The 23,661-nt window shown below is 39.5% G+C and overlaps 2 protein-coding genes across 4 annotated transcripts; both read right to left on the bottom strand.

Moving 5' to 3' along the window:
- Nucleotides 1-7,221: 7,221 nt before the first annotated feature.
- On the bottom strand, nt 7,222-11,593 carry LOC307040171 (proproteinase E-like). The gene is made up of 8 exons (XM_079682763.1): nt 11,466-11,593; nt 10,516-10,604; nt 9,646-9,743; nt 9,426-9,551; nt 8,783-8,919; nt 8,384-8,526; nt 8,147-8,299; nt 7,222-7,285 (listed from the first exon to the last, which is right to left on the bottom strand). Exons 1-8 carry the CDS (start codon nt 11,503-11,505, stop codon nt 7,268-7,270), a joined length of 804 nt encoding a protein of 267 aa, XP_079538889.1. The 5' UTR covers nt 11,506-11,593; the 3' UTR covers nt 7,222-7,267.
- Nucleotides 11,571-22,316, bottom strand: LOC307040150 (alanine aminotransferase 2-like). 3 transcript variants are annotated; one of them, XM_079682741.1, is made up of 12 exons: nt 22,110-22,316; nt 19,922-20,011; nt 19,499-19,607; nt 19,250-19,386; nt 17,423-17,666; nt 17,270-17,349; nt 17,042-17,178; nt 16,467-16,638; nt 13,919-14,125; nt 13,578-13,690; nt 12,282-12,411; nt 11,571-11,703 (listed from the first exon to the last, which is right to left on the bottom strand). In XM_079682741.1, the coding sequence occupies exons 1-11, from the start codon at nt 22,200-22,202 to the stop codon at nt 12,321-12,323; spliced, it is 1,473 nt and encodes a 490-aa protein (XP_079538867.1). In that variant the 5' UTR covers nt 22,203-22,316; the 3' UTR covers nt 11,571-11,703; nt 12,282-12,320. The 3 variants fall into 3 exon arrangements, with proteins under 3 accessions (XP_079538867.1, XP_079538866.1, XP_079538868.1); XM_079682740.1 differs by lacking the exon at nt 11,571-11,703 and having other exon boundaries at nt 11,854-12,411; XM_079682742.1 differs by lacking the exon at nt 11,571-11,703 and having other exon boundaries at nt 11,854-12,411; nt 13,970-14,125; nt 22,110-22,314.
- Between the last annotated feature and the right edge of the window lie 1,345 nt (nt 22,317-23,661).

The following is a 23,661-nucleotide window of genomic DNA, read 5'->3' as shown; positions in this document are numbered from 1 at the left end:
AGTTATAACAGGTAACACAGATGCAGAATCAGTGGCCAAGGGGCTACTGAGAGAGGTAATTCCAGAATGAGAATACCAGAGAAGGTGAACTGTGATAATGAAAACAATTTGGTAATATTTCAACAGGTATTAAAGTAACTGAGGTTTGAAATGTAGAAAGAACATATTACAGCTAAGTTAAAACATAGTAATGTAATGAGATAGAATTTAATTTAGACAACATCTTGTAACTAGCCTGGTAAAGAAGTAAAAGCCATAGACTGTTTAGATCATTATGGGGATGTACATTTAATTTAAAGTCATAATAGAAAGACATTTGATGACAGTATGTTGGATTTCTGTATTCATTTTTCAGCTTGATAATATCCAAGCAGTGACAGGTAGAAGCAGTCTCGCCTGGAAATTATTCACTTTGTCAGTATCATGATTTTAGTTGTTTTTAATCCATAACATTAGTTTGTTCCATTACCAGAAACATTAGCAGTTCATATTATATTTAGATTTTAAATGGGATCTCAAGGATTTCATTTATAATAACACAGATGCTTGTCAGGAATTCAGAGCTATTGAGATATTTAGTTCACCTGAAGATGTTGGGGTTTATTTTGTTGACACAGGCCAAGTATTAGAATTCTGAAGCGGCCTACCAGTGGTGGGTCAAACACCTGAGGGCCCAGAAGCACTGAGCGTAGACTTGAGGGGTGGGTATCAGATTTCTCCACACAGGTTGCTGACGCCAAAAGGGGGACCCGAGGAGCAGGAGGCCGACACAGCGGAGTTCGTCTGGCTGAAGGTCGTCAGGCCTACGTGACTCAACCCCAGGTTCTCCGGCCTCTACAGAGTGACCCAGAGGACATCTCATGCCGTCCGCCGAGGAGCAAAGGGGGACATCTGGTACTACTGGAGCCAGTGTGCGGCGAGGAACACTCCGGCTAGTACCTTGGAGGACATCAGGATGGACCTGGCTATCGTCAACGCGGACATCCCTACAGCAGACGACTTGGAAGCAGGCATCAGCGGACTGGAGGAGAAGGACCTCGCGGACATCCCTACAGCAGACGACTTGGAAGGAGGCGTCAGCGGGCTGGGGGACTTCTCGAGGCAGCAGAGGAGTCTACTTCTCTCTGATCAGATTCATCAGTTCCACCTTTGAAGGAAAGGCCGCATCTCCCCCTCCCTATCAGCTGCCCTTGTTGGCGTATTCCGCTGAGGGGGGGGGGGGGCCCTGATGATTCAACAACACGCAAGGATGCTGCTGTCTGGCACTCAGGCTCTCACTCTGATAGTTTCTTCACTGTCATTGGAGGTTGTTTTCTGTTCTCAAAGGTTTAATGAAGGGGGACAGACACCGTATTAAAGAAGGACAGTAGTTTTGTTTCAAATGTCTTATGTGTGTTGGTCTCGTTAATGCGAGACCAAAAAGGGGGAATTGAAGGATTATTTGAATTATTTGAAGGATTAAAGTAACGTGGTATGACAGGAAAGTTCAATCTGGTATATTCCTTTTAATGTCACCTTATATATATTCATGTGTGTTAAATTTGAAGGGACAAAGTATCCTTTCCTCCCCCAATATATTGAGGTGAAAGGCCAAGGCTCTGGAATGTTTCCCTCGTAAAAAAAGGGTGTGTGTGACACAATCTTGTAGCAGATGTGTATGTGTTTTCATTGAAGTAAATATAAATGCTACATGATTACTGGTCAACTATACCTCTGTTCTTATTCTTTCATGTGTGGGTACTAAATGGCTACAAACATTGTGGAGAAATTAGCTTAAACATCTTTCATTACTCTATATGAAATGGAAGCAGTTTTATGATAGGGACGAGAGAGCTGGAGGAGGGGAGCGCATTCCAGGAGTTTCAGCATGTCAATTGTCAGGGGAATCGACTTGTTTTCAATAGAGGTGTGTGGTTAGTTACTTTGTGTTAATAATAGCAGTATGTGTAAAGGAAGCTGGAAATATACAATGTGAAACCTTTTATTTGAAGTAAAGATGTGAACAATAGCTCAAACAAATGGAGGGGCTATAGGTAAGCCTGTGAGAAGTTTGACTATTTGAAAAGCATCTCTAATACTGCTTAAGAGCATAGGTAATGTGTTCCTCGTTGTTATTGATATGAAAGTAATTAACATGTATTACGTATATTTAGCCAACTATAACAACTATATCTTAAAACATACTTTTAACTTGTGTGTGGCAGTCAGGAGGCGGGAAGATGGACAAAGGGCCATAAAGGAGATGTGTGTGTGCTGGCTAAAAGCTGCTGTGTCGCACTGATTGGGTGCGACAGGCCATGTGTTCGTCTCTGCCAATAAGATGACCTCTGGGGGAAAGCACGTACACCTCCTCCTCCTGTGTTTTAGTATGAAAGACTGTGTTTTCCTTTGGTTCGCGCTCTTGTTTTTCACCAGCCGTTCCTGAGACCTGTCTCACACGGTAGTAGAAACCTGAGCCCGGAGTACTCTGCAGAGTGCTTCGTGATTTCTTTGTATTTGTATCGTTACTGTATATCATTAAAGCAGGATTATTGTTTAACTTGTATTCTGGTGTTTCTTAATCCCTCTCATTCTCCCGAATTCACCCAGCTTGTCAAACGACACGCGGAGACGAGGTTGGTTTGCAACATCCTCCAAATCTCCAACATGCTCCAGCCGTCTCCTTTGTGTTTGTTTGTTTCCCCCTGTCTGTGTTGTTTGTGTGGGCGTGGTGGCTGTCACTCCTGGCTCCCGGCTCAACCTCCACTCACCTGCTGCAATCAGCTGTGCACCCTCCCCGACTACACACCTGCTTTCCATCAAGCCATTTACAACGGCATATCAACGGAGGCTCCACAACCTTTCTCCGCCAGATCTTCAAGTATCAGCCGTATCTCGCGTCTCTCCTCCGGTACACAGCACCGTAGTGTGGAGTTGCACTAGGTAACGCGAGATACGGCTGATACTTGCGCATTAGTTTCTGTTATGGATCAGTATCAACAGTCCTGCCAGTAACGTTACTATATTATCAATGCTACTTTAGTTATAGCCTGATATATGATAGCTAACTTTACAATGTTGTGATGTGACGTTAGCTAACATTCTGTAGCTAACGCCGGTCACTCACCAAGATAGCTGCCCAGTTCTCCACTGGTTCTCCACACACCACAGCTCAATTTCTCTCCGATGGCCGTTATTTCTTCTAATCCTTGGCTGCTCCTGGTCTCTTGGACGCCTAGCAGGCTCATAATTATAAGGTTGTGGTCCGTCATATGCATTTGAATATTCATGTTCAACTTCTTCTGTGTCTTCTGTGTTGAAACTAGCATTGGGATCCATGTTTATTAATACGTTACACCGGCCGCTCTCTCCCTTGTGTCCCCCGTGTTACGTCACACGCGGGAGGTCACGTGCCGAGGCTTTTTTATGCGGAAGTGAACATTTCTTAAAAAAACGACGCCAGATGTCACTGTAGTGTATATTTCTGTATATGTTTTTGAAAATCTACTGTATTCATCATTTTCCTACTCATTTATTCACAGGTGTCTTTAACCTGGAAGTTGCTCTTTAAGCATAAATGTAGAAAGAAAAAAAAACCTGCAAGATGCTCTTTAAGTACAACAATTAAAAGTACTTAGGATGCAGGGTGGCCCCTTTCAGAATCATTAATAATGTTTTTAGTACAATAATTATTGATGCATTATTCTGTTTATTACTTATAATGCTTACTAATGTTGCTCTTCGTATAGGTCTGGTTTATTTAAATGCTGCTGGGTAGCTTGGTACATTGTGATTTATTTATTTATTTTTGAATTACTTAGTAGCTACCTTAACCTGTAAAATAAAGGTTGGGAAGTAAAAGTACAAAAAGAACAATATTTGTTTCCAAATTATAGTAGAGTAGACATATATGGGGCATTCTACCGAATTAGTACAAAGTGCGGTCCCACAACAAGAAAAACAATTTAACAAAACAGTTTAGTTTTCAGACATAGATATTTACTAAGAATATGTTATGGTCTATTCAAACACAAGGCGTTCAATTAGATAGGGATAAGCTCAATATATGCAAAGACATCATTTATAGGGTACTTTCTATTGGGAAGTAGCTGTCCCAAACCCTGACATCTAGATTTCAATTTCTGTAAATAACACTTAAAGCTTTTTTTTTTTTAGTTCAATGGTGTATTTAGAAGATATTTATGATTAGATTAAAGCAGAAGTTGTAATATTTAGAACTATTGTGGGTTTAATTTTTTAATGAAAAAACTATACTAAAAATATAATGTCCCCAGTTTTCATGTCACTACCGAAACACAAGGGGTTTTAGTCCAATGGCTGAGCCTGGTTTTTAGCCACACCCCTGCACTTTTGACAAGGCAGTGACACTGCATCCCTGCCCCTCTTAGCTATATCCCATACTTTTGATATAAATCTGTTCCAAAATCTGAAAATCGGCGTGTAACATTAAAAATTGTCACTACCGAGTACCGAACACATTATTATCTTCTTTAAACCTTTTCTGAGTTTTATGCAAAGTATTAGGTTTTTATGTGTGTAAACCTCTTCAAAGACGTGTATGCTAGCCATGTACTTGCTAGCATTCTTTAGTTATGATCAAACTTAGCTAGAATCGTCACTTCCGAAACATTCACTACCGAAACATATGGTTAAGTTTCGGTAATTGACATCATTTCGGTAGTGACAAAATTGAATTGTAAACAGGTAATAGCAATAGCTACCCGCAGCTCTCTGTTTGATCAGAGAGCAGATGTAAGATGGGAGTTTACCCAACATGGCTTTACAAAATGTTTTGTGTCTTCCATCCATCCATCTTCTCCCGCTTATCCGTGGTCGGGTCGCGGATAAGCTTTGTGTCTTTCTTTATAATAATGCGACGTTTACCCTTTTGGAACTTTGTGTCCCTAATTGTGGCTACAACACAGTGGTTACTCACATCATTTGCAAATACTCCCACAGATGACTATTTATGGGAAACATTAGTTAAAATGAGATCAATTATGGAGGATTTACGAGGGGACTTAATACTAGGGCGAGTAGGACTGTCTATAGTAACATTTAATGAAATACAAAGGTTTTTAAAACCCTCTGACACTGTATTAACCAGTCCCAGTTAAAATCGCCAAGTAGCACTATTTCCTTGTAGTCAAGTTGAGATAAAAGATTTGCCAACAACGACGGAGACTCCTTGACTGCTGAGGGGGTCTGTAACAGCCCACCACCATGACCTGTTGACACTTTGCCACTTCAATATTCAAGGCTAAACATTCAAGTTGCTTGCTAATTGATTTGGAAACCAATGTGGTTACACAAAACTTATTGTTCACATAAATGGCAACGCCAGCACCTTTATTAGGTCGGTCGGTACGATATATATTGTAACCATTTAAGGCAATGTCAGAGGCCGAAATAGATTTATTCAGCTACGTCTCTGACAAAAACAATGACATCAGCGTCAGTCGAGCTCGCCCAAATGCGGACACAATCTAGTTTAGATAAAAGACTGCGCACATTCATGTGGATGAATCCCAGCCCAGATTTAGATTTAAAATCAGCAGGAGTAGCTATCTGACTACTGGGCGGTCCAGGGTTAGGTTGTACATTTCCTGATAGCAATAATAACAAGAAAACCAGGCATCTTTTTCTCTTAATCGACACACATAAATTGTCATCTACTTTAAAATCACCAGCAAAGTCTGCGAAAGTGTGATTATAGCTTAAGAAGCAGTCCTGAAGAACCATCATGGCAGGCAAGTAAAAAAGACTAACATAGTTTGCCGAACTGATGGGCTGAGACAAGGCAACTGGAAAACGTTCGCGAAACACACCTGATCCTTTGCAGGGGATGCCCACTGCGGGCGGCAGAACAGACCTGAATCCAATCGACTTCTCACGATGACGAGAGAACTTCTCACTGTCCAAAACAGCCAGCATGCACAGCAGAATCACGATAGGGGCCATTTCCCCTGGCCAGCACAGCAGCGCAGGGCAGATGGCAAGCAGCTACAGCAGCACAGCAGCACAGGACAGGCGGAAGCAGGCGTCAGCCACAGCATCACAGGACAGGTGGAAGCAGGCCTCAGCCACAACAGCCCAGGACAGGCGGAAGCAAGCCTCAGCCACAGCAGCACAGGACAGGCGGAAGCAGGCCTCAGCCACAGCAGCACAGGACAGGTGGAAGCAGGCCTCAGCAGCACAGGACAGGTGGAAGCAGGCCTCAGCTTGAACGTGGAGCTGCTCCGGTTATTTTATGAGTTAAGAATAAGCAATAAGGTTGAGGGAATATGATACAACCTTGAGAAGAAAATACTGTGGTCACTACCAAAACAGTGCAGTCACTACTGAAACACTGGATGTTTTGTAAAATATTAAGTATATTGAGTTGTCAACTAAAATGATATGATACTGATTGGTTTAATGTATGGTCAATTTCAACAATCATCAACTCTGGAATCAATATGATCAGTATTATGCATTTTATAAAGAAAGTTTGCATTAAGATTTTTATGATTTGTATAAATTGAACTTTGACATTTGATTAAAAATGCACTTTCATTGATTTAATTGCGAAAACCCTCAAGAAATATTTGTTAAAATACTATTTAGAGAAGGGGAGGTAAAACAATCTTAACAGGTTAATCTAATACTTTATTACTACAGTGTATGCACTATGTTTTGGTAGTGAACATTTTTGGTAGAGGAAGAACATTCCAATATAGTCTGAAAATATGATATACAATGTACAGTTCTTTTACTAGATATGTGTAATTCAGATATGGTACAAAATATATATGGACAAAGTTTTGGGAAAAAAACAACATTTCAAAACATTTCCAACCTGACTTTGAACCAATTCAGTAGAATGGCCCATATAGTAGCATTAAATAGGAATAAAGTGAAAAAGTATAGTACAAGTACATACAAATTGTACTTAAGTACAGTACTTCATTAAATATACTTAGCCGCTAATACCATAACACACGTGAAACTCAAATCAAACTGACATGGAAAGAAAAATAACTGTACAGAAAATCTGAATACTGTATTAGTGTTAGTTTAGTTTTCTTCCGGCTGTGAGCGGCTCTTCCCCTTGTGCATTGCAATTTTGGAATAGCGTTACTCAACAGAACAATCATTCATTTGTCTAAATACTGTCAGCACAGCTTGGGGGTTTATTGCCTGCACTATAAAAAGGAAACGAAAAGACAAGTGAGACATTAAGTGGTTGATTAAGTTGATTTATTGACAGTTAAAAGGCTCCAGGTCTTCAGAACTGCAGCATTGTCTGGAAGATTGAAAAGAAAGTGAGATCGCACCTGGATAAAGCCATCGAAGAACTGCAGGAGTCTTACCGTTACACAGGAACTAGATTACGTTTGCTAATGATTATTTCGGACGTGTCTCCCCGAATACATTATAATTACGGTCTTGATATTTTGTACATTGTGTATAAACTGGTGTGTCACTTGTTCTCTAAACTTCAGTCATTTAGGATCTTAAGACATGTCTGGAGCTCCCTTTATTTATTAATAGATTGCAAATACTTATATTGCACACCAGCATTATGTACAATATATAGAATCCTTTGTTAATATTGTATCCGTAGGTTGGTGTATTGTAGCGTATAAATCCATCTTTATATTGTTTGTTCCACATAAGCTCTATATAAATCTTTCTACCGTCAATATTTATTACATTACATGTTACTTGTTAGACGCTTACATGCTCAATACTGTGGACAATCTCCACAGGAGCAATTTGGGGTGAAGTGTCTTGCCCAGGGACACAACGACATGCTGACTGCAGTGGGGTTTGAACCTGAGACCCCCTGATCCGAACAACAAGGCTCTATCCACTGTGCCACACGCCTCCCCATATTTATATATTTACACGTTTTTATTATGCATTTTAATTATTTGTTCTACTCATGCAAGCCCCCTGCTGCAACTACATTTACAAAGTTACAAATATTATATGTAATCTAATATAATATAACATTTGTTACATTTTGGACTATGACTAAAATATGTTGAATTGATCCAAAAACAGTATTGCTTTTCATGAGGTTCATGGCGTCCCAACACTTTTGAACACTCTTTATGTTGCTTTCTCATTCATTTGTCAAATGTGTGTGAAGAATACTTACGTCACTGATCCACTTGGTGAAGGAAGAGGTGCGAGTAAACACCGTGGGCTTCATGAGGGTGTTGCATCCTCGAGAGGAGACAAAGCTGGTCACTCCCTGCACGTACCACCGGCCGTCCCTGCCCCTGCAGTTCAGAGGGCCGCCTGAGTCTCCCTGCAGAAACACACAGAGACAGGTGAAGGCAACAGTGTGAACCTGCAGTCTCTAACATGTTGTGATGAAGGGGGCAGTGCATACATGGCAGCCAGAGTGGATGTCACCGCCACCGCAGATCATGGTGGTCTTCACGGTGCCCCCCCACCAGCCGCTGCTGCTGCACACGCTGTGGCCGACCACAGGGAGCAGAGCCTGCTGGAGCTTAGAGGCCAGGGGACCCCCACCTGCAGGAGGAGAATACAAAGTTAAAAACAAAGCATCGCCAGGTCACAACTGCTTGAATAGACAACTATTTTTTAACTGCCCTTTTGAAGAATTCCTTTCTTTTGCTTTACGTTGCATTTTATTCCTGCAGCATTTTTTTACTCATCAATGATAGTGGTTTGAATTTCATTTTTGTTCAATCCTCTTTAATCTGGATTCAAACCTGCCATTTTACATCTCTTTTCTAAAATGTGTTGTGGCGTTATAAAAACTGACTGTAGATCCTCCCCCAGCCGGTGATGTAGCAGGGGTCGTCGTGAGGAGCGACCTCTCCACTCTCTGGCACACAGGAGGGCTGCACCTTGTCGTTCAGAACCACAGAGGAGGCCAGTTTGATCATGGCGATATCATTGCTAAACAACAAGAAAATCATGTTGAAAATAGAGGCATATCTTAAGGAGAGAAATAACTAAAATGATGAATCAATCTAGATGAAGAAACAGGAAAGGGTCAAATGCTTATTCATTAGGACTCGTTCCTGGCTCACTCTTTTAACCAAGGACCTCAAAGCTGAAGTTACTATTTTACTTATAGTACTGTATGTTGCATTTTTGTTTATTTGTTGATTGTATATTTGTTTCGAATGAAATGTGTCTTTAGGGTGACTCACAAAATCTGTCAAGGGACTACAGATGAATAATAGCCTCTTGGCTAACTCTGGCAACTTTACAGAAATGTTGATTAATGTGCACTGTTCAATAAATGAATAAATAAAATAAACGATTAACTTAAACATTTACAAGTCACTCTACAGTAGTCTATCTGTCTCCAAGTGGCCAACCATAAAAACAATCAATGCAATTTGAAAATTTGAAACTCAAAATGGAAAAAGCAGTGTGTAGGAGTTATACACACTTACCCACAGGACAGGCAGTTGTCATTCCAGTCAGGGTGAACAACGATCTTCTCCACACTCCTGATCTGCTCGTTGCTCTCCTCTTTGGTGAGGTCATACTCGCCCATCACCACGCGGTAGGTACGAGATCTGAAACACATATAAGTACAGTGTAAAGAGACACACATATTTTAGCCTAAACCTTCATTTCACATCACACAACAGAGAAAGAGAGTGAACTCACCCGATGCAATGACCAGCAGTCATCACCCAGTTGTGGGAGAGCAGGGTGCCACCACAGGTGTGACGGTACGTGGAGCCACTGAGATACTGCAGAGAGATCTGAGAAGCAGGGGTGGAAGAAGTACTCTGATTTATTAGTAAAAATAGCAATAGTAAACTAGTGTAAATACCAATTTTAAGAGATCTCATTAAGGGTGATGACACATTTAAGAATCATATATATTAAATAACTGGATTATGATTATTGATTAATGAATGTGATCATACTGTAACAGCTATTAAAAGGGGAGCTAATGACTCAATATACTGCTGCTGGATTATATTAGCTTTAAAGATATGTTTATTTATTAGTTGATTTATATTTTGTATTAGCTAATAATCTGAATCCTTAACTAAATTGATTTACCTATGTGTTGTACAATTGTCAGATACATTGAAGTATTTCAAATGCATGCTAGTGTATACAGCTAAGACAGAAATATTTAAATAGATGTATTTAAGAGCAAGGTTTTCAAATGAACATTTAACGTGAAATACAGTATATATTGAGACTATAGAATAGACTCAAGTTTTAAACGATAAAATTAGCGGTTTTTGACCTTTTTTGCTAATAAACTATTTTGGTTTTCAAGGTTATTCTTTTTTATTAGTAACTCTGTTTTTTTATTTCTGTTATTTTATTTTGACTAAAGCATAATGTATTTCCACACAGAAATGTTAGCAGACCTGCTAATTTATCTGCTGCACTGTCAACAATAAAACAGACACATTTAAGAGATGTGACAGAAAACAATCTGTGAGTTGGCAGATCTTTATCCCCTCATGTCTTATACATGCCATACGTCAAATACACTGATCATTATTGTCTCACCTGCCAGGGCCAGCTGTAGGGTCGAGCATCCTCTCCGTTCACAACGCGGCTCACAGAGGGAGGATAGTCGGGGGTGCCGCACCCGTGAGCTGGGCCACGGAGAGAACCAGAGGTTAGAAAGGTGATACAGCTCATTTCTAACACTAAAAGCTGTTATGGTTGCTGTCACACAAGTTTGACCTTGCGACATTTGTCTGCGATTAGGTTGCTTTTCCTAACTTTGTTTGCTGCAGAAAGTCACATATTCTAAGGTATAGTAGTTGTCTGTCTGACAGATGTCTCCCGGCTGTTTGTGGATATGTATTTTGGGAAGAGAGCAAACATGCTGCTGGATAAAAGTCATAGAAGTCAGAGGTCTTACATGGCTGGCAAAATCCAACACACACCATCCTGTGCAAAACTCACTAGAGCAACACACTGGGATTAATCCGCAACTAAAATAGTGCCAAACAAGTGCACTATTTCCACCATTTAGATTACAGTTACCAGCTATACTGTATATATATTATTTGTTGGATGCATTTTTGTCTTTAATAGGAACAAATGGGCTAAGTGCCACAGATTTGGGACTTGAGGCACGAACTAAGGCCAGAGCTGTACTTGCTTTTTAATTACACTTTTAAATCACTTTCATTTTTGAGGATATATATAATTCCCAATGAAGCAAACAAGACTTTAAAAGTAAAGACATCGTCGACTTCACACGTTGTTGATTTGAATATTTGCGTTGATATTAAAAGAAAAATAAAGTTCTGATTATTTATTTTTCTTAGCATTGAACAGATCAATCAATCAATCATAATAAAATGTATAAAACAAGATTAAATAAAAATAAGAATGAACAAATAACATAATGAAAACATTCCAATTAAAAGCCAAATTAAAAAGGTGGGTCTTGAGTTTGCTCCTAAAAAATATATACCCCCTTAAACCAGTTGGATGGAACTCACCGTAGGCAGCAAACAGCAGGACAAGGGCCACTTTCATCATGATTGGATGATGGTCTGTCTGAGTGTGGTGTATGGCTTTTATACTCAGAAGATTGACAGTGAACACACACACACACACACACACACACACACACACACACACACACACACACACACACACACACACACACACAGCCAGCTTTTGAACTGGGAATCTATTTTCCCTCCAGCATCTGTCTCACCTCTCCTTACATGACCCCTGCAGAGCCAGAAAAAAACAACACAGGTACAAAAATATAACAAAGTGTTTTTGGGGGTGTAGAAGGGGGTGAGAGTGAAAACAAGAATATGGCAGTTACACGTTACAATCATTTAAAAGAGTATTTTAAAAGAGAAGAAGAATCCACAATGGTTTACAGTCCACATTTATTTTGTATTTCATTCCAATAATCTTCAAACTTCAAGTACAGTACTACATCTAATGACACTTGGTTTTCCTAAAGTAAAGTTTTGAAAGCAGGACCCTAGAGTAGTATTTTACACATTGTTTATAGTATACGTATGTTTGTAGTATTTATTTTGTTGTTTGATTTAATGTTGTGTTTTTAATGGAAACACTGAGTGTTATATGCATTAAATGCATTTCAGAAAAATAAAACATGTGTTACATGTTTGTTATTTAAAGAGGTGAGATGAATCTGAAATATTCAAAAAGTTTCAGTGGACAGCTTACATCCTGTTTTAAAAGTCATGAAGTATAATTTAGGCTGAAGCATCCAAAAAAAAGTTATAATCAATCAAACAATTAGCAGTAATAAAAAAGTATGTAGTGTTGACCAGAATTCTGTATTTCCCCCCTGAGTCTGTGTCCTTGAATCAGGGAAACCTCTCCAGCAGGCGCAGGTGGAAAGAGTGAAGTCGTGCCAAGATCTCTTCCAGGGTGTCGGGAGGAGCCAAAACACACAACCTGAGGGGAAGGAAAACAATGCATTACCATGTATGAACACATATATGAGTCTAAAGGACAAATCATTGGTGACTTGATCAGAATTATACATTTAAAATGAAGAAAAACTTGCAGCGAGATAAATATGCCCAACAAAGAGTCCCTATTACCCTGCCACGCCACACTGTTAGTGGAATGATCTGAACTGTCCAACACTTTCCAGGATGTTCCCACTTTACAAAATGTCTTAGGTTCATATTCACAAAGCTTCAGGTTTCAAAGAATTCTCCTAGTGTCAAATTCTAAGCAAAAAATCTTGGAAAAGTAAATGTTTTATAATGATTCCCCCTTACAATTAAGATTAAATGAATATATAAGTTCTCCACAAAGCATCTAAGAGAGCTATTCAATACAAATACAAAATGTTAGGAGAAGAGGATTTTTAATAAATAAATAGTGATAGATTTACATGCCAACCAAATTACATGTACATTTGTTCTGTGGCTAAGATAGTTAGTAGCTCTCTAAATGAATAAAGCACTCTTTCTAAAATGACCATATTTTCACCAAACTTTTCATAAATGTCACAAAAAGTCCCTGGGTTTCATAATGCCCTCTCTTTCCAAAAGTCTTTAATAATCTATCTTAGTACAATGTTCTCTCTATAAAACACTACAACAACAGTGTAGTCTGTTTTTTTGTATTCCCTTAGGGGCCTGTTTATGCTTTTTGGGCTTTCCTTTCCTCTAGTGTGTAATGTAGGTTTCTTCTCATGTAAATGGTTCTACAAAGGCTAAAATCCCAAATTTCTCTCTCGCACACTCCCCCATTCCTGAAACGCATCAATTTGACTCCAATTTGTTTAATTCTGGAAAATAATGACATAACTGTTTTATACTCACTCTTCTATTGGCTAGCGCTCCAAGACATTGTACGTGAGAGGTTAAGGGGCGGGACATATCTAAGCGGTAGACCAATCAAATATAGACAGCCAGCTAACCAATCAAAGCAGACTGTGCTCTGGTTTCAGACAGAGGGTGAAAAGATGTGCTGCAGCATTAAAGAATGGAGACATGTCACAGTAGAGGCACAGCATACACCCTACACCTTCAAAACTTAAACTAGCATAACAGGGCCCCTTTAAATAACACATGCCTACATGAAGGTATCAGGCATTTTCTTTTTACCTGATGTGGAAGTTTGGATCTACTTGTCCGTTCTCACTGCCGGCTCCCAAACGCACACCTTCCTCCTCCAGTAACCTCTGGCAGTAAAGCTCATCTGCCTCCACTCCTAACATCTGGAATGAATCACCTTGACCAATTGTAATTAAAGCTTTTCAAGGCATAATATGAGATATGATGCACAACATGAATCAATTTTAAAATGTTTCTCATACAGTAATCAGTGATTCTTGTGAGTAAAGAAAAAATGATAAATATTTTTCTTTCTTTCTTTTTTTCCTTGACTTTTAAAATTAAATATTCAGAGAATATTATATTCTTATATTAATAATAAACAGCCATACACTTTTGTAAAACGGTTTTGGGCTTGAGGTCCAGTGGCGATGATCCCTCACCTTGGCCTCCTCTACCATCTGAGGTGGTAAATGCAGACGGGGAAAAATAAAAACTCCCCCCCTCGCTGGTTGGCATTTGATCCCAGGTAGATCATTCAGGAACTCACAAGCACGCTGAGCATTCTGGGACAAGGTTGTCAAAGAGTGAAGAATCTCCTGCAATTATTGATAAGATTTTAAGTGAAGATGATTGTGAAAGGAATCATTCATAGTGAAAGAGTAACATAGAGGCCCAATTCCAAACCGCCCCCAACGCACTCCCACTCTGTGAGTGAACTCGTCACACCCACAGCTGAATGAGGCTTCCTTCTTTAAGGTGGAGGGTGTAAATACAGCTTTGGGAAAAACTTGCCTTTCTCAAGGAAAAACTTTTTATAATGACCATATCTTCCTTTCTAAAAGGGTTAAATTAATCATCTTTTTTCTCAAAGGAATGATAAGCCTGTGAGTTGGATGTAGAAAAGTCAGAATCAATATAGATGTTTTTTATTTTAAAGAAAATTCAGATTGAACATGGTAAAAAACTGTAAATTATAGTGTCCGTCCCAAAAATATGTTGTAATTATCGTGAAAACTAACCTTGGATGATGGGTTAGTAGACTAAAAGCTTTAGGAATCCAAAGTACAACATATAATAATTGTATGGGCACTTGTAAATGTCTATAACTATGTAAATGTATCCTGTAAAAATGTATGGTGTCCTTTATTGTTTTATGTTTCATGTGGAACCTACTGTATATGCTGCAGGTCTCCCTTGAAAAAGAGATCTATGATCTCAATGGGACCAATTTCGTTAAATAAAGGTTTGAAATGAAATGAAATGAAAATAATAAGTACCCTGTATCAAGATTGATGCAAAACAAGTGATATTTGACCTTTTTAGACAGATTTAGCCAAAAAAAACCTCTTCTGGGGCCATTTGGGTGGATTTTCCATATCTCTGGCCCCCCTTCTTCGATTTTGACATGTGACATCTCTTTCTGATCATTAGAGCCAATAGAATCGAAGGGAAATCGTCCTGCACACACATGCTAAAAAAAGAAGATGGCGTCTTCGCGCATTCAATGAAGCTGCAGAGCGTAGGAATGGCCTGCTCTACTTTTTTAAAACGGAATTGCAGTTTTATTGCTTATAGATTATCAGAACATTTCAAAGGGGACACAGCCACATTGGATATTAACCTATGGATTAACAAGATCATCGTTGTTATCGTTTTAATGCCATTGAAGACCAGTTTAGACAAGACAAAGACGAAGGTAAGCCATGTTAGCATTTTATAGCTACCTAGCGCCACTTGTTTTGATGTACGTTTTTGTTGATAACGTCGCGAGTTTGTATCTTTCAGTGTTGAGGTCGGCACTGTTAGATTCTGTGTCTTTACGATCATAAAGATGTGTTGGATGTGCAGCTAGGATAAGTAATAAGGGAGCTAGGAGTGATTTTCGGTGCAGTAATAGGTTAGCATTTTTTGCTCTGGGCTAATTCAGAGGCTCACTGTTAGCATTGTGTGGTTTTTTTTAAAGAAAAAATGAAAAAGATCAGTTAAATGAGTTTTTTCCCGTTATATGGATATGAAATATTCATAGTTTATTAAATATTAAGGTTCCTTAGACGTTGTTTCCTGCAAATTACGCGGTTTCGGCCCCGGAACCGGGTCCGTGGGGCCTAAGAGGTTTTAACCATGGTGAGCATATATTATTATAAAAACTCAATCAATCGTGGCATTCCATTTTTTTGTAAACCGTGTTTAATTTTTAGATCAGATGTTTATGAGCTGCTTCGTTTCTGCAACATTCACTATAAATATACTATCAGATGCACACGTCTGCCGTTTTTTCAAGATAAGACACTGACGTATGATCTTAAGCAAAAATATAAAATAAGATTATGATGTAACCTTGAAGTTTTAACATCTGTATGACAATGTGACATTTCTATATCTGTGCATTTTACAAATGCATTTTAGCACAGAACTCTGTGTACACAGCGTGTTACATGACGGACACAAACAGCGTTGCACATGGTCAGGTAGGCAGGTGGTTAGTCGTAAGAGATGCTGACTAACTTTTGGTTGGCCACTCCCACTCCCTACTTGTTGGTTTGGAACAGCACTCAGTGTAGCTGACTCTCCACGCAACCATCAAACGGAGTGGAAGTGAGTAGAGGGAGGGTGTAGGGGTTGGTTTGGTATTGGGCCAAAACTAGCCCCATACTGCAGTTTCTCGCAGCTCTACAGCAAAGCGCATTTTTGCATCTTTCAGCTCATTGTTTTGTATTTTCAACTCAATTGTGACCATATTGTTTTTGCCTTCATCCGCCCTGTTTTTAGATAAGTTACACGTTAAACTACCTGAAATGACCTGACTAAAACAGTTTTTGGAAATATCCTGCTGACTGAGCAGTGTTCCTCCTTGGCTAACAATAGAGTTATTCATGTGGTCCATTTATATAACTATATAAGAATATTTGAGAAAACATGGGTTTGTTTTTCCAATACCTGTGAATATGTTTTATAGGAAGGATCTTCGGGGGTGGGTGGATTGACCATGACCTCCAGAGCGAGCTGTGGTAAAACTGGAGGGCTGGAAGGGGCCTGCGCATCTCTTAAATATTTCATCACAGCTGGGTCCAGGTTAACTGCCTCCATATACGCTCCCCTTAGACCACACCTACGTAAACACAGTGTGTTGGGAAACATTTTTATCACACATGAAGAAATATATATTTTAAGAAGCATGGAGAATTTCACCCTTGGCGTGCCTCATGTGAGGAGGCTCTGGGTGCCTCAATGTCACAATAAGATGAGAACCTTATCTGGATGTCTTGAATCTAAATGTAGATTTGGTATGATTATTACTTGATGTGTAAGGAGGGAAGTGTGGCCCTCTGTTTCATTGCATAAAGGAGTTGCTCTTAAGCAAAGCAAAGATAATTATGTGTAGATGAACAGAAGGACTAAGGGGGACATTATGGTTAGGGTTTGGGTTATCATGCAGATACTGTATAGAAATCTGAAAAATGCAAGAATAAACCGGAAAATGAGAATAACATGTCCTCTATAAAGACACTCACTCTCCCATGCAGGCGCTGGATAACGAGTGGAAGGAGACCAGCTCCACTTTCTTTGAGTACTCTTTGCCCATCTCAAACAGGACTCTCTTATAGGAAAGAGACTCTTTCCCTTGTCCATACACACTGTCCTGGTACATCTAAGGTTTTAGGAAGACAAGAAAAAAGGGAGCTTGTTTGAAATCGGGAACAACTTTTATGAATCAGTGTCCCTGTTAAGCTTGTAACCACCTCATCAGCCAACAGGACGAGGCCCTCGGTTGCAGCAAAACGAATAACTTCCTCTATTGATTTCCTGTCTTGCACATGACCTAGAAGTACATTCAATAGTGAGCAACAATGATTGCAGTTCGGAGATCAGTCAATGTATCTGCTCGCATTTACCTGTGGGGTTTCCTGGATTGCTGATGTAAATTGCTCTGGGAGAACAGTGTCCCCTAGTGGTTCTCAGAGCCCGGTGCAGCTCGTCCAGATCTACAGCCCAGCCTCGGTCCTCCAACAGCTGGTAAGGCACCAAAGTCAATCCATCCATGTTCAACAGTGCGGGCAGTGTGTGTGGGCAGGGCATCGGGGTCAACACACCTGTGCGAGTCTCCCCTTCCCCATTGGCCATCAGGTGCAGAACCATCTGAACACATTCATTAAGAATACAATAAAGATAATGCAACAGCACTACACAGCATAAAACGTTTTGGCATGATTCTTTAACGTGTGTATTCTTAATGCGGTAATTGCTGTTGGAAAAGTCTTGGCGATGTTTACCAGACCAGGTTTGTTCAGACAAGCCAAGACAAGACAACATACATTTCTAAATAGCTGAGTGTTAGAATCTCACACAGTGTTCTGTGTGGCCGTGCATGAGCACAATGTGTTTTTTGTTCACTGGTATTTCATTTATGAGGTTTGGTTCAGTCTTTTTCTCACACAGTTTAGAGGATTGTATTGGCCCACTGCGAGGTAGATTAGGAGGCTTCTCCAGCTTTTGTTCAACTGGAAGGTGGCCAATATAAACACTGGGGTTGTCATATGCTTTAACTATAAAGTCAACTGAGACAAATGTATCATTTGTGATATTGGGCTACATCGATACAATTTGATTGATTGATTGATTGATTGATTGATTGATTGATTGAGCTCGGATGGCCTATCCCTTTTTTAGTTTTCTTTCAATTTTGAGAACAGTTACTCAGGTTAAAGGCCCTGACATACCCGATTTTGGTAGTCAGAGGCCGTCCTACTCAGGTTGGTGTGTCCCGCACCGTTGTTGCTTTACGGCACATTTTCACACCTCCCACGGCTGATTCAACATGTTGAATCGGCCAAAGAAATCACTCTGATTGGCTGTTACCTCTTTTGAATGACGAATATACACTACCGCTGCCTGCTGGTAAGGACAGTTATTGCCACTCGTCGACTGAAGTCTTTGCGGTGTGTTCGTAGGCGGGCGGCGTAGCCGACGCAGGTGACGTAGCGGACGTAAAAGTCGGGACGCCTTCGGTACGCGTTCTTTGGTCTCAGGTTGGTGTGTCGCGGCCTTAAAAGCTAAAGCACTTTGTTTTCTCCAAATGAACTGCCTTTGCGTCCTTTACACATTTTTGGTCTCTAGTTGAAGTCACCTTTTTTGTTTAGAGAGGATTGTCCTTTAAAGAGGACATGTTATTCTCATTTTCCGGTTTATTCTTGCATTTTTCAGATTTCTATATCTGTATGATAACCCAAACCCTAACCATAATGTCCCCCTTAGTCCACCTATGGATTGCCATGAAATAAAGTTCAAACATTCATGTAACCCACAGACTCAATTCCTTTGACTACTCCACCACGATTAGTTTTGTAGGTGAAAAGTCTCAACAATGTCCTATTGAATTGTAATACATTTGGTGACACTCTTTACAAAGAGTGCCGACAGCCGGTCAGAATAGTCCTTGCACCAATGGTTTGTTTTATAACTAAATTCCTGCAAAACAAACGATATTCCCATCAACCTTCTGGATTTGCGTTTGGTGCTTATTAGCCAATGTTAGCCTTTGTACACACATAACTAAGAATATCAACATAGTAAACATCAACATGTCAGCATTGCCATTGTTAGGATGCTGACTTTCAAAGCTAATTAATGGACGTTTATTTGTAATGCAGAATTAAGATGTCTGTTTCATCTCCAAAAAATGCCACTACTTATCATACTCCAAAGATACTTTATCATCCTACCAACAATGTCTTCGTAGAACCAGAGGAGATGACGATGTCTTCTGGGTTTGAACTCACTCCACAGTCTCGCCTCATGATAAACTCAGTAACACTTTTACAGACATATGGTATGCCATAGGCTGTTGCACAGTATGAGCCTGCAATCAAAACATGTTATAGATCAGCCATTAGAGGAGAGTTGCCAGTTAAAGAAATTCTAAAAAACATGTTGTTGCCTGGACGAATGAATGAGTAGTATTTCCTTCTCACCCACACTCCTTCCACTGCAGATCCCCAGAAGCGTATTTGCTCTCTGCCTGGCATCCAGGGGAAGGCTTTTTTCATCCAGGAGCTTGGGGTAGACACACGCTGCCAAGACCTGAGAACACAAACAGGTGGAGACAGGCTCTGTTAGTAGCTGTCAGACTGGTCACAGATAGAGAGGTACTACACGCGCGCACACACACACACACACACACACACACACACACACACACACACACACACACACACACACACACACACACACACACACACACACACACACACACACACACACACACACACACACACACACACACACACACACACACACACACACACACACACACACACACACACACACACATACATACACACACACACACACACACACACACACACACACACACACAGATCAAATTGTAAACAAACCTGCCGTACAAACGAGACAGGCTTCATCCCTGCCCTGTGGGGATCTCCTGTGCTGACATCTATCACCTGCTGGAAGGGTTTCTCGGCTCCCTGAGAAAATAAATGTGTGATATAACTGCAGCGAGGTTGTAACCAAATATTTTATGTCACCTTACACCTGCACTATAACAGTAATGCTCTTGCAATAGACTAACCAAGTTTATCTTTAATTTTCTACATGTCATCCACTGGAGGGAATTTGTACCCAGGACATGTTAGCTTAAGCCTGAGTGTTTTAGTATTATAATAATATAAAGTAAATGATTAAAGCATGAAGTCATTGAGTGCATGCAGTTTTTTTTCTTTTTAAACATTTTGTATTGTAATTAATAACTCAAATGTATGCATGTGATGAAGAGTGATGGGAAATAATAAGTCTTTGTAAAATACTGAAAGAAAAGTCCCTAAAGAAGAAAACATTGTGTCATAGCCTCACACAAAAGCAGGATTGACCGGTGTAGCTGTTTAGAGCAAGCTAAATAGATCATATTACACTTCTGTTACTTACTTTTAGAGAAGCATTTAAAACTATGATGCACTGTTACAAACTAAATGACCCAACTATAGGCCCATACAAAAATGACTTAACCACCAGCATCTATTTATAACAGTAAAACTACTGTAGACATGTTAATGCATCAGATAGGACAATTTAATAATACAATGTAATAATATAACACTGGAAGCAGGAACATGCAAAGAGAAAACACAAGGGGGATGAACACCTGCCCTTTTGCCTTCCTTGTATGTGTCCTTTTTTGAATTTACATTTTTTTACAAATCAATACATTTCATTGTTGCGCTAACCCCAGTCCCAAAGGGTGAACCACACTGAAGTGCCTTAGCCAATCGTCATACAGAGTTGTAAAAAGCCTTGTCTTTATCCTGAAGAGTCTGCTATCTTTTGATACATGCCCAATATAATCATAAACTCTACTTGTGTATTATTTTATTATCACAGTTCCTTTCCTAACAGTATAATGTGGAGCCATATTCTGTTCACAGTCTTGAGTGAATCAAAAATATTCTGTCAGGAGAATGGTGCTATTGGTCACAGGTGCGAGCCCTGAAGCCTTGGTGAAAAAACGCATGAATACAACATTTCACGCAAACACAAATACACATGCACTCTGCAATCCTGACTGAGGCACTGATGATATAGTTTAAATATTTAGCCGCTTAAAATATGCTAACTAGCTTTGTTTAGTGGTGATACCTCTGCTAGTAATGTGTGAATCAGCTTTAAGGGAGGAAAGAGAAGAGAAAGGAGGGAACAAAAAATAAACACAAAGGACTCGGAGACAAGGGAAACAGATATAATTCTAAGATTTAGTTGGAGCATTTGTTCAGTATTTTTTGGAGGGATGAAGACTGTTTTAAACTTAGTAGGCTACTAAGAAACTAGAAAAAGACATGATGTAATTTGCTAATATAGGTAAGGAATTAAGAAATGTTGACTGTAAAAAGTCTAAAAGTAGTGATTCCAGGCCTAAATATATTTTAAAAGCTTTTTAAAAATCAACGGCTTGCCCTTTTAAGAATTATTGCCCCTGCACCTCTAACATCCTCTGCAGCGCAGGTTTCATGCTTCATAAAGGTTGGTAAGTAAAGATAAAGAACTATACGGATCAATACTCCATAAACCAAATTGATATCAAAATCTTCAAAACATTGCAGTATGACAAATAGGAGACTAGTAATGTGTGGTTTTGGTGGTTCGTTTTTGCATCTTTTTGCAGAATGTCTTTCTGACGTTGCACTTTGACGGTCCCTTCCACCCGTCTCACCTCGGGCTGCAGAGACAAATGTCGAGCTCGGAAGACGGCGCGTGTTGGCTTGTCTGACAATTACTGTAGTAGGTGACGTCGTAGCTCGTTGTCAACCTTGTTATAGACACGATTTTTATGAGTAATGTATCCGTCTTAAGATTGATGTTGCTGTTAAAACACGAGTTTTATTTTCACTAGTATTGGAGCCTTTTACCTTATCGTTAACTTAGACAAAATATCTGAATACATCTTCATATTATTTCCCCAGTAATTTCTCAAAGGTTCAAATAAAAAAGCTTTCGAATGCGCGGTTACATTGTTCTCGAGCTGTCTTTCGGCTCATGTCTTTGAAGTGAGTCACAGCGTCTCGCGGGACTCACCTGTGCTGACTCCTCGGTGCCGCGTGCAGCCTGCAGCCGGCTGGGGGCTCTGGTCCCCCGCAGAGTGAGGTCTCCTTCCTGCAGGGAACTCATCTCTGTCTGACGGATCACCTGTCACCGAGAATTATAACGTCGAGACGTATATTAAACCTGTTAAGCGAGTGGGAGGGCACCGACTATCAGACAAACTACCTCGAGCGGAAGCAAACTAATATTTGACTGCAGAAGTTATAGTGACAAAACCATAGACTGCATATGGACAAAACCCATGAATGAAAATAATGGAAATAATGCGAGATAGTCATTGGTGGACAGTAACTATGTAGGCTACACTTTCCTTTTAGTTAAGGTCGAGGTAGGCTTCTGTATCTTACTTCAAATTACAAAATCATTTTGTTATTAAATTATTGTTGTAGTGTAGCCAACAAGGTAATTTGGATGTTTATTTTACCCATATGATTTTACCCAAACGGGAGAATATTGTTAATTACTTTTGGTGGAGCTATACAACTTATTATATTTGAGTTATTTATTATATATTTTCCACAACAAAACAAAGTGTGTATGCTCTCCAAATGCCATTCTAGTTTATTGAGGACTATTATAGGTAAATATTAACTTCCTTGATCCCTTTGCTGAAATACAAAAAATAGCTGACAGAAAATATAGTATAAACAGTACAAATAAAAAGCTTTTCTTTTACCAACTGCAACAATAAAATGATGAACAAATTAATTTAATAACAATTATTATCCAATAATATGTCTGAAATTTGTCATGTATATGTGGATTTTAGTAACACTCTAGAGAAAATGCAGCTCAAATAATTTAGTTTTGTATTGCGAGCTCTGACAGTGAATATCTTGATGTTTGCAGGAACACATTACCTCAAGCAAATACATTAAGCGGAAATGTCAAAAATGTTGGCGTTTCGACTGCTCCCTTTCTGAGAGGGTGGATAAACTTGTGACACCTGTTATTGTCATCCAAAAGAAGTTGTAATTACCAGCAATATATTCCGCAGGCACCTTCCACAAAACACCAAAAAGTGTTTGATGGAATGGTTTGACTGCGGAATCCCACAGAATATCCTTTGATATGTAGCCCATCTATGCCTGGTTTTTTGCTATGGTTAATGGTCTACACTCCCTAAGTTTGGCCATTTCGCCAGTGACAGAATCTGCTCTATCTGATCTGATCAAATCTCACAGTTGTAGAAAAACAAAATGAAAACGTCAGGACTTTGTTGTCAAATATGTCTGTAGTTTTTTATGTGTGTTGGTTAGAATGTTGTCGTGTTTTCCCACTGATTCCTTAGACTTGGGAGAACTTTCACTGAAGTCCAAAGGCTTGGAAATCAATGTTCTCTGTGTGGTATGAATACAGTTCTGTAAGATTCAACAGCCAAAATATACAGCTTAGTTTTTCCTGAACAGAAATATCTATACAACTTGATAATGCCTTTCAGGATTGAGGTTATACAAGCATTATTACACAAAAAGACAAGGCAAACCAAACATATGAAGAAAGAGTTTTGACTGTTTTATGAATT

This window comes from Notothenia rossii (assembly GCF_949606895.1).
Source record: "Notothenia rossii genome assembly, chromosome: 1".
Taxonomy (NCBI): domain Eukaryota; kingdom Metazoa; phylum Chordata; class Actinopteri; order Perciformes; family Nototheniidae; genus Notothenia; species Notothenia rossii.
Note: the sequence above shows the minus strand (reverse complement) of the source record. Positions and strands in the feature narration are given on the sequence as shown.